This window comes from Microtus ochrogaster, chromosome 10 (assembly GCF_000317375.1).
Source record: "Microtus ochrogaster isolate Prairie Vole_2 chromosome 10, MicOch1.0, whole genome shotgun sequence".
NCBI classification, from domain to species: Eukaryota; Metazoa; Chordata; class Mammalia; order Rodentia; family Cricetidae; genus Microtus; species Microtus ochrogaster.
In genome coordinates, this window is record NC_022016.1 from 65,661,835 (window position 1) to 65,673,641 (window position 11,807).

Genomic DNA, 11,807 nt, shown 5'->3' on the forward strand with positions numbered 1-11,807 from the left:
TACCCTTTAAGTAATATTCTTTGTAAAATTTAAGTAATACTCATTGTAAAATGCAAATCCTTTGGCTTTTAACCAAGGAACCATTAAGGAAAGTCACCGATCTGGTGCATGAGGATTGGGGGGCTCCCTGTGTGAACGAACCATCCCACTCTGTGCAAGTAAATTTGTTTTGAGGGGTTCTAACTATTTCGAGTCATCAGAAATCAAGCCACCACACAATAAGTGCCCCAAACAGAAAGACATAAAGTTTGTTCTCACTTCTCTAAAAAGTATATAAAAGAAAAAGGTAAAATAAGTATTTTGGTATTATTTCGACGCAAATGCTTAAGAAGTCTTTCATTTGTATCCGTTGTGTGTGGGTAGAAATTAATTTGTAATTCTGGTCCTAAGGTTGGCTCTGTACTTAACAGCATCTGTGACCTTTTACGTTGGAGAAAGGGTCTGTGTCTCCTCCTCGTGGAACTACACCAGGACGGGTAGAGAATAATTATCGAAAGATTTAGGGCACCCGGGTTTTCATGTGGAGCCTTGGCTCTGCTTGAGCCTTCCTGGGATAGAATAGTTTAGCTTGACAGCCTCGGGTGGTACGTTCTCCGGGTTTTGAATAAAACTGAGAATTCACGCTCGATCCCAGTTTGGCTAGCCGCTTCTTCCCGTGTTTGTGTCTCAGTATTCAGGGCAGTGCTGGACCCTTGTAGAGGGAGCCTGAGCATTTCTGTGCCCAACTTTGACGCTTGTCTGCTTGCTTTTCTGTGGCTTGGAATTTTAAACTAGCTTTGAACATACCTCCTATTCAGCTTGTATTCCTCATGTTTACTGTTTCTCTAAAGGTGGGGTAAGGGAACACATGTTTTAAACAAAAAGTGAACATAAAGATATTTACTATCAGATTAAAAAAGTTTGGGGTTCATTATCCCTATTTTCTTTAAATAGTTTAGTCCCTTTGTCTATCGTGCATCCAAATTAATTGACAGAAAAGATGTTTTCCACTGATTTGTGGAGAATCTTTTAGTTATGAAGATATCACAGCTACAAGCACAACTTTAGCTAAGCTATCAAGAAGAGAATTATATTTGTTTGTATGATTTTAATGAAAATGCCATGTTTGGTAAGATTTTATCTGTTTTATGTATGATCAAAAGGAATTTCCCTAAAATAAATTTAGATACTTTGCTTTAATTTTATGTAATTGATGGTTTGAGATTTTTCTAAAATAATAGCGATGATGGTATGACTCATTTGAAACACACTGGAATAGTTTTTAAATGTTTCCCTTTTAATTTTTAATGAAAAAAATTATAGGATCTTAGAAAAGGAAAAGAGTAATTAGTTATCTTTTACATGGTCTATTATAATACCAGTTTCTGTCATGAGGATTTCAAATGTGATCTCACTATAAGTTTACTTAAATTTCCAACTTTAGGGACCGGCTTGACATCTGCCTTTGTGGTTTACTCTGAAAGGCTTCCTCTACTGGCTTTTGATACATTATGATTTCTGGTTGTGTCTATCGTAACAAATGACAAATGGCAATTGTTTTGATATATAAAATCTCTTAAGCTAGATTTAAGTTTTTTAAATCAACCTTTTTTATCACTTCTCTTCTTTTCATTTTTGGACCCAACAGAATTTTTTGTTGTGTTTACCAGGTTAGTATTGTCTGAGAATCCTAAAGTAGACATAGCCCTTCTGGCGCTCTCTTCCAATGAAGATACTTACGGTCTGAAAGTGGGGAACCCTTCAACACCACAGGTTAGCATTTCTAGGAAAGAGAAGGGATGCTGTGGCTAGGTCCCAATGTCATGACACTTCCGGTTTGGCCATGGTTACATGCTGTAACTCTTGATTGAGTATTGGCTTCTTGCTGAAGCACAGTCAGATTAAAAATAACTGATTGTAAAGCTGTGGCATCAGGTAAAGTTAGAATCCGTCCTTTCCTCAGATATAGAGGTTTTTTTTTTTTAAAGATTTATTTATTTATTATGTACACAGTGTTCAGTCTCCATGTATGCCCACACGCCAGAAGAGGGCACCAGATCTCATTACAGATGGTTGTGAGCCACCATGTGGTTGCTGGGAATTGAACTCAGGACCTCTGGAAGAGCAGTCAGTGCTCTTAACCTCTGAGCCATCTCTCCAGCCCAGATATAGAGGTTTTTAATATATTTACTTCAAATAATTATTTGTGTCTGTTGGCCTACATGTCTAAAAATGCTTTATTCCCTTTGAGATGTGCATCTCGGTTTCCCTCTTTTCTCCCAAACATATCACTAACTACACTTGCTTCTAATTCTGTGGAGTTCTTTTGAAAGTTCATTTTATCTCATTCTGGGGAAAAAAGTTATTTTAAGCTATCTTACTTAGAAGTTAACTTAATGGGAAAAAAATTAAGTTCAAAAATTACGATTTTTGAGCTGGAGAGATGGCTCAGTGGTTAAGAGCACTGACTGCTCTTCCAGAAGACCTGGGTTCAATTCCCAGCACCCACATGGCAGCTCACAACTGTCTGAAAATGCAGTTCCACAAGATCTGACACCTTCACATCAATGCACATAAGAATGAAGTTAAATAAATCGTTAAAAATTATTTTAAAAAATTATGATTTTTTTAAAAGAAGAAATAATTAAATTTTGCAAAAGTTTAGCAGATCCTACCTTTGTTAACAAACCCTTCTGAGGTTCCCAGGTTAATACCTACCACCATAGGAAAGCATTTGTGCTGCCGGGAAGCTTGAGCCTCAGGAAGCCTTGTCTGGGCACTGGTTACTTTAGCACATGAGCTAGAACTTTGGGATTGAGTGGCGTGAGTCTGTAGTCTGTGCTGCTGTCTGGACTTTTCAGTACCAGCTTCAAAATATGCCCTTTATTATGGTCAGAATCAAGCTTCAGAGGTGTGTGATGGAGGATGAAGCCATTACCAGATGCCAGTATATAAGTAATGAGGAAGTGAGTTGGGGACCACCTTTCCTTTGGAGAATGGTTCTGAAGAGCTTCAGTTACTGATCTAGCACAGAGGAACTACAGGACGCATCGGCAAACTGGGTGTTTGTGCTAAAGGCTCATGCACCTGCCCCCTCCCGCTTTTCCTTTACCGTCTTTTCATTCATCACGTCATTTTCCTGACATCCTCACTCTTGGTTTCTAGGCCGAACCCTTTGAGAAAGTCTGGCACCTCTGATCCACTTTCTCTCACAGATCCTGTAATTTTGGCTGTATTTTTTATGTTTTTCAGATTCAAGTCAATCTGAAAGTCCCAGCCAGCCAAGTGACGCTGACATTAAGGACCAGCCAGAAAATGGTAAGTTTAGCATGGCACCCTGGCTGCTGTGTCAGAGTCCACTGGAGCCAGCGGCTGCCCTAGGAGCACTCACAGCAAGAACGCTGAGGATTCAAAGAGAAAACTCAAGGGGCATCCCAGCAGCCTCGGCCCCGACCCCACTTTTCTGCAAGTCTCCTCACTAGGGTATTGGGTTTTCTAGACAAATGTGAGGAGGGCTGGATTTGCCAAGGCACTTTCTAGGACAGCGTGTAAGAAGTACCATGGACTTCTCAGGGCATTTTGTAACAGTTCTCTTCAAAATGAGAAGTGTCCAAAGGTGTTTATTGAAGATCATAGAAGGACAATTAGTCTTCAGGATAATTTAGATCTTAGCCCTTTGCAAATGGTTTTAAGAAAGCGCCATATCTTTGAAAGATTTTTCGCTTTAAATTGTCTAAAATAAAATAGTAAGAGACCATGAAATCCCTCAGTTGTGTAAACAGAGCAATCTTAACACTCACCGTCCTTCCCTTCTCTCTTCCCCTGCTGTCAGGACTGGGGCTTGAACCCGTAGTCCCTGCATGCTAGGCAGGTCTTCTGCCGCTGAGCCTCATCTCAGAATCCACGTGAAGTTACTGCTGCAGAGACCTTCCTAAGAGAGAAAACACACTTTACATATAATAATATTGTATGAATTATTCAAGCTTTGTGATACACACTGCAAGGATGAGAAACATAGTCATATATTGGAATATTGGATTGAACAAAACTACTCATTTAATAAAACAGGAGCTATACACTAGCAGTCTATCATAGGTCAATATATAGATACCTTTTAAATTCCTCAAATGTGAGACTAATGTCTGAATATTAAAATGATTACTTAACCTCGCATGGTATTCATTTATTTATCCAGAATAAGATAGTATCACCCTAGTGAAAATTAAGTAAGGTAATATACTTAACATACTTACTGAAGTCTTTTCAGTGACATTATATTAAAAAGATCAAGATACTAATAATGGTTCCGGACTTTTCTTCCATTTTCCTTGCCCATATAATGCTATCATTCTTTGTTTTTCATCTCCCACTTCCTGAATAAGAATTCCTCTCCTCTTTCTTCTTCTCTTCTTCATTTTTTTCCCATTTTGATCTCCAGTTGATTATCCGGAAAGGATAGGCAAACTGAACGATTTGGTATGCTCTGATGGAGGGCTCACCTTAACATTAGAAATCCTATAGTTAATTGCTCAGAATACTTTCTATTTTGTCCATCCTGGAAACTCTGTTACAGTTCTTCACTGTGACCTTAAATGTGAACTGATGATTCCCTAGCCTCACTCTGGTATTTTGGTGAATTTTTCTTTATCAAAGGTTCCCCTTCCTGCCCCTGCCAAGACATAGTTAAAAAAATTACTAAATAAATAAAATAAAGTAAAAAAGGAGAGACCTCTGAAGAGTTTTTTGAGTGTCAAACAGCTGCATATTATCTTTTGTTGGCAATCTATGCAGCAATATTTATAGACTTGTTTCTTTATTTTTGGCCTGGCTGGTGATGCCTTAAATGTCCCATTTTTCATAAAATACATTTGTGCTCATCTCCCTGAAGATGTGTCCAGAGATGACTTTATTTTTATCCTACAAACTGATAAGCTGTAGGGTGTGTAGCTCACATATTTAGGTCTGGATACCCCTCCAGCAGGTCTGCGATGCATCTGCCTTCAAAAAATGGCCAGCAAGCTGTTCACATGCAAATATAAACTGAGCCGGGAGAGGCCTGGCATACCTCTCTGGAGCTGCCTGCAATACCAATATTGTGCATGTCCCGGCCAAAAATCATTCCATGACTCACCCAGGGTTTTGGCCAAAGGCATGGTGTTACTGGCCAAGTCCACTTTTAACCAGGATGACTTGGTGCTACCTCAAGCATCCGTGAGTGTGAGTTCAAAGAGAGGGAGAGTTTATATCCAAGAGATAACGTAAAAACTGTGCACCTTCCAAGCTCCGGTGTGTTTTCGTTAAAGAAGAAGCCCTTGTGTCTTAGACCTCTCTGCTGGAAAAGGTCAGCCCACTCCTTTCTTCCATCTGTCCTTTGTGAGTCTCAGGTGACCTTACTGGAAGAAAAATATCACATTTTCTTTGTTAAAGACACAGAATCATAAAGGGAGTAAATGAAGATCTTAGGGCAAGGTATTTGCACGCACTAGGTAGCCTGTTCTCAGTGCTGCCTTGATTGACTGTTAAGTCCTTCAACATTGCCCAAGACTATGAGAGTGAACATGAGTTTCTCAATGGTATCTGGTTTCATTTTGAAAGGAAAAGCTCTCCTAGGTGTACCAGCTAAGCTCTGTGAAGTTTTGGAATCTTGCTGTGTGATGGCGTGACAAAAATCCGTTCTTCGGATGAAGTGAGAACGCACTGTTCCTTCGATATAAATACACACACACACACACACACACACACACACACACACCCCACCCCACCCCCCAGGTAAAACAATCTTTTTCCCATCGCTCTTGATGAAGGTAATGGGAAGCAAATGCTGTTTCCCTAGTAAACTGTAGAGACTGAACTGCCAAATGGTAACTTGCTGCTTCCTCTCCAGCCATCAGTTAGGCCACTCTACCTAAAGTGGATGCAGCTGCCTTCACCCGCTGCAGGAAGGCTGCTGGGTTCTATAGAACTCTGCTTTCTTTCCTCCTCTTCCCTTAAGACTCGACTGTGAGAAAACACAAATCTTTGTACAATTAGAGCAGTAGATGGAAAAATTTTTAAGGAATTATCTGGAGCCCAGAAATAAAATACCAACATTTCCGAAACTCAAAATTGATATAATCTAATGGGCAAAACTGCCTCTGGAGCCAGACAGACCTGTGTTCAAATTAAATAGTAGCTGGGTGAGTAAATGAGCTGCTTCTGTAAACTTAATTTTCTTGTAAGCATACTAGAAATACTGAAAGGAACCTACTACATGAATATTGAAATGAGAGCATGGGTAGAGACAGTATAATGCCTCATTCACAGGGAGAGTCCAAAGGTTCTTCACGTAAGGCTTGCCATGAACACCAGACACTATTCAAGGTTCCCAAGCTGGAGTCCTGGGGCAGAAGAAATGTGGTCAGAAATAACCAGGAACTGCAGGGCCGTTCTCTGTAGATGGTCTCTAAGACGTTTGGCAGAAAGTCCCTTGAGTCGTAGAGTGTACATCTACTTTGCGATTATCTCTGTCCTCGTTCTGTTTCTTTCCCGTGAGCTTAAGGAATGGAAGAGGAGATTCAGAGTTCCTGGGACCTCAGGGGGTGTGCGTTCTAGAAGGTGTTCTAGAAAGAAGGGACTCTGCTTAAACTTCTTTGATATTAGCTAAGTTACCCCACCACCACCACCCCGGCCATAAAACAAGTAGAACCTGAAAAATGGTGTTAATCGTGTTGGGAGTATAAATCAGTGGTAGATCGCTTGCCTAGTGTAGATGAGGCCCCTTGTTCAATCCCAGAACCATAATTAAAAGAATAAAAAAAAAGAAAGCAAGGGCAGACCAAAATTAAAGAAAATAACAACCCCCCCCCCAAAAAAAAACAAGCAAACCAATAAAAGCTTGTAAACTGACTAAGGCAGAATTAGTGACAGATTCACTTTAAAACGATCTTGCACATAACCTAACTCTTCACCTTGAACATACAGGATAAGGATATTTATTTGCTTAATAAGTAGAGTTAGTATGTTGATAAAGTGTTGCCGTTACCCATCTATTTTTTTATATATTTCTTCACTTTTTAGTTATCATAAAGGTTTTAGGGAGGAGGATATTCTCTGGAGAAGTTGAATATCTAATTTGTGTGTGGGAAATGACACTCACACAGAATTATCTAGGTTTTACCAGTTGTTGCTAGAGCCAAAGCTAGAGTGAATGGGTCAAGCTTAGCTCCCCCAAACCATGTGAGGTTGGCATTGGGTATCTTTGGTCGCTGTAGAAAATGCAGTGTAGATGAAGTTTGCAGCTCCGATGCATCAAGTTCATCACCGATGAGGGCAAAGCTTATGAGAGATACCATTTCTGCTTAATCAAGGCCCTATTCAGTTAGGCTGCAGAGAATCAGAGCCAAGTCAGCACAGGCAATCCTCAGACACAGCATTCCCCACTAGGTCCTACCAGTAACAGAGAAGCACCCAGAAGTAAAAATGAGAGGGGCAAAATTCCACTGCCAGGAAGAGAGGAGTTACGTCTGTCTCATTCACTTTGCCTTAGTGCTATAAATGGGTTTTTGTTGTTGTTGTTGTTTTGATAGTGAGAATCCATGTAAGTATTGGGGTCACTGTCTTTGAGTTTAGTGATGCTCTTTCCTGTCCAGCAGCTACACCATGCTGCCGCATCCAGCCTCAGATGGGCGTGTGTAAGTAGGGAAGCCATTAATCATAACACTTGTCCCAGATTTTGAGATTATGAAATTCTACCTGCCGACAACAATATTGACTCTGGCTGTTTTTCATTTGTTTGTTTTTTTGACTCTGGCTTTTATGTTGATTAATTTTATTTATTCCAGTACCATCTTAAATTGTTAAGCTCAATATCACTGTTAAATGTTACTAGGTGAACAAAGAGTCAGCTGATCTTCGCCATAGTTGTTACTGTTTTGTTAGTTATCTTTCTCACTCATTCATGCATACATTTTGAATATTTTAATATTTTTCCAAACAAGTTGCAAGGATACTGACTTCCTAGCTTAAGAATTTTATGCAGGATGTACTTTGTAAGTTGGGGGTGAGATAGGAAAACTATAAATTTCTTTTTCTCTTTTGGATGAACCTGTTTTAACTCTGGTAAATGTTCTTTTAAAAAGTCAACTTAATATTTTCTTTTCTCTGCTTCATCCACAAATATAATACTATGCTGTGATATTAAATCACAATGTTCATAACACTGAAAAGGCAGAAAAGTCAATTATTTCAAGCTGAATAAATTGTGACCGCTGGGTGGACTTCTTACATTAGAGGCTGGTTTTGATGAATGTGCCAGTTTTAGGTCATTTCAAGAGCTGTGAAGGCCACACACCCTACAACTTGCATTTCATTGGCAAAGCAGGAGCAGTCTGGCACCATTGACTTGTAAAGACAGCCTATCGATATTTCATAATTTGCATGACTTTCTTTGACAATTACCTAGCAACAATTATTCTCTGCAGTGTTCTTCAGGGAACTCTTCAGGGACAGACACAGTAGAGTGACCACCAAAATAGCGGCAATAACGGTAATGATCAATATTCTAAAATATGTAAAGGCCCCAACTTGGGGAGACACTGCAGCCTAAATGCCTGCTGGTTTTCAGCTCTTTGTGATTCAGTTCCTGCTGATGGTTTTTCAGCCATGCAATGGAGCCAGTCCCTCTTCTTTAAGAGACCAGGACACCAAACTATGGCTTGCTCTGAAGTCAGAGTTTGAAACCTGATGAATTCTGACTTCTTATGTCACTTCAGAACATGTGCCCCATCGTCGTCTCCTTAGAACTTTCTCTAGACTTCTGGGTCTCCTCTTGAGAAAGACCAGTGAGGCAATAGAATGGCTGAGCTTGCACAGCGTCCAGCGTGGAAAGTGGAGGAAGGAGTAGCTGTAAAGAAGTGGCTGCACCCTCACACACTGTGAGCAGTTCCTGGTCCACACACAGGCTCACTGCTGTGTGGGCTTGAGCTCTGACGGCTGATGTCCCATAGGGAGGGTTTTAGATCCCATTCCCTGATTTTCAGATTCTGAAGCGGATGAGCAGGTGATCTGTTTTAGGTATTTCCCCTCCCCCATCGCTAACTTCTTACATAATTATTAACGATTATTTAATCACAGAGGGAAGAAGAGAAAATGGGTTTTCCTTTTGTTTCTCCAATTCATTTGTTCCCGTGTCCCATGAGAGGCCCAGGAGTGCCCTTTTAGTGTAACATTCAAAATAGGAAAGTTTATAATTTGTGCTCACAGATCTGGAGTCTAGCATTTGAATTAAAATGGGGAAGTCATCATCAAGTCAGTGCTGTAGGAGGTTCGCCTGCTGCTTGGCCGCAGCTCTATCTGCTATTGATGTTCTCCCCGTGAGTTGAGCCTGGAGCCAGCACCACAGGACCCTTTGATGGAGATGCCATTAAAAGGGCCATTTCTGATGGCCACTTTTCCCATACTTCCCCATCAATCAAAGATCAGCATGGTGAAGTATCAGGGGTCTCGTTGGAGTCAGGAATTGTGTTATTAGCCTTCCCTGACGCAAAGAGATCACTTCTCATTTGTTGTTTGAATGAGAATTTGTTGTTTTGAAGCATGCAATGTTGTTGTTTTGTTTTTTTAAAGAAGTAATCCGTTTATGGGTAATATTAGTAAATGCAATGTGATATAAATAATGTATTTGGTGACTTAGGGGTCACTAATCCAGATTGATTAGTTGTCTGCCAGAAAGATTCATAGAGCCACAAGGGTTTGGGCACTTTTCTCACTCGATCTTTCTCATTCTTTTCTCCTCCTTGGGTTTTTATAAGGTCCTGGAAACTCTGTTTCCCTGGCATGAATTTATTGTCCAGGAGATCTATTGGGATGACCCTAGCAAGGTGGGAGGAGGGATGATGGCATTTCCTGCAGAGCACTCTGCTCCGTCTGAGTTGTTAATTTCTATACTTGGTTGACTTGAACCCTAAGGCAGCCAAGAAGTCTCATATGTTGCATCCACAGGCATCATATGGCAAACATCCAAGAAGAGAAGAATAAAGAGCACCGTGGCAAGTCCGAGCCAGAGAGTACTAGCCCTCCAACAACCTGTCCACACGGGAGGCAGTGTTTGCTTAGATTTCTGTGGGTATTTTACAACCAGACAGCGAGCAAGTACTTGTGTGCTCAGAGATGAACAAGGGGGAACTTTTGAACAGGCTGCATTAGCGAAGGAGAGCTGTCACTGACAGCCAGACACGATCTTCTGTGGAGGAAAGCTCAGCCACATGAGTTGAAGACTTGCTCTTCAGTTCTCAGAAGGCAGCAAGGGAGTGTCTTCAGGGCACAGTTAGGCCGTGTGCTTAGGAGTGCTGAGCCAACACAGGCATGGTTCTGACATCCCTCTTCTTGAGGACTTGACAGCCTAGAAAGGGGTGCAAAAGAGAAGATTCATTCGCTCATGCCTCAACTATTTGTCAGGTGTGTTCTAAGCGTCAGGGACGATGTTTAGCATAACACAGATCAAAGCAAAGTCCAGCTCTTAAATATGTTTCCCTTCTTGGCCCAGAAGACTAGATAAACTGACTAACAGACATGTAATATGACATGTAATGCTAAATTCTGTGAAGAGAAGTGAAATGGAATGAGGATGTGTTACTATTGTACAGAGGTTCACAGGATGGTCCCATTCGGGGATGTTGCCGTTTGAACTAAAACCCAAAGATTATATAGTAAAATTTGGTATTATTAGTTACTTCTGTTTTAGCAGAAAGGAACAGTAAGAAAGCTGGCTCTGGGGTATATAGTACATAGAATATACTTATACTCAAAGTCTTCATTATTTAAGCCAAAGTCTATATTTTATCTGGCAACTAGTCCATATTCTCCACACACTCTGTAGAAGTTGTCGAAGTAGCCATGATAATGGTGTGTGGGAAGGTTTGATTAGTCTGTGATGAGTTCACCGATCACCAAGGGTCAAACCACTGGAATTTGACTCACTGAAAATGAAACCCGAGGAGACTACTTCCAAGTTCTCATGACTTTTGGTACCTTGCCCAGTAGTTGTTGTGGAACAATGAGCCAGTTGTCAAGGGCTGTCAATAGGTGCGGTAGAGATAGTTGAGAGTCACTCAACCTATGAAAGTAAGGGTTGAAGTTTAATCAGTGGGATATGAATTGAATAACCCATTGGGGCCTATGAGAGTCACCGTTGAAAGAAAAGGCAAAGGAAGTGTGTGTGTGTGTGTGTGTGTGTGTGTGTGTGTGTGTGTGTGTGTGTGTGTGTGTGTTTTATAACATCTTGCTATTGGCAGAACGCTTTGCCTCATAAAAGATGGTGAATATAAGAAAACTGTCAAAACTGAGCTCTGGAAAATTCCACTTTCAGAGGTGGAGTCTAGAAAGGCGTGTCAGGTAAGCTGGAAGGCAGAGGATTCCATCTTTCAAACAGGAAAAGCTGAGTGTTCTGTTCAGAGTGCTAGTTTCTCAGGATGAGTTTGCTTGGGCTAATAAATAAGCTGGTCTGAAGACATTAGATTAGCATAAAGTTGATGCTTTTAACTGTAAAAAATGAATAATGGTCACAGGCATAAGGGAAACAGTACTAGGAAATAGAATTAAATTCTTTGGGACTTCAGGGGTAAATAAGGAAAACAATCATTTTTGTTTTTATGATCAAAGCTTACATTCCTTGAGGGCATTTTGTGTACCTGGGTGTTCATCCGGGTTCTCTAAGAAAAACAGTCCTATATGTTTGTCTTTGGATTCACCTTCTAATGTAGCTTCTCTAGGATCGCGAATTATAAGCTCACTGTCCTTTATTTATGGCTAGAAACCAAATATGAGTGAGTACATCCCATGTTCCTCTTTTT

At 40.6% G+C, this 11,807-nt stretch overlaps 1 protein-coding gene across 3 annotated transcripts in view; it reads left to right on the forward strand.

Moving 5' to 3' along the window:
- Nfia (nuclear factor I A) overlaps positions 1 to 11,807 on the forward strand; it is a 346,125-nt gene that overhangs the window by 179,413 nt on the left and 154,905 nt on the right. For all 3 annotated transcript variants that reach the window (XM_005353438.2, XM_005353437.3, XM_005353439.3), the window contains exon 3: positions 3,232 to 3,297. In XM_005353438.2, the coding sequence (XP_005353495.1) occupies positions 3,232 to 3,297 (66 nt within the window). The remainder of the gene's footprint in view (positions 1 to 3,231; positions 3,298 to 11,807) is intronic.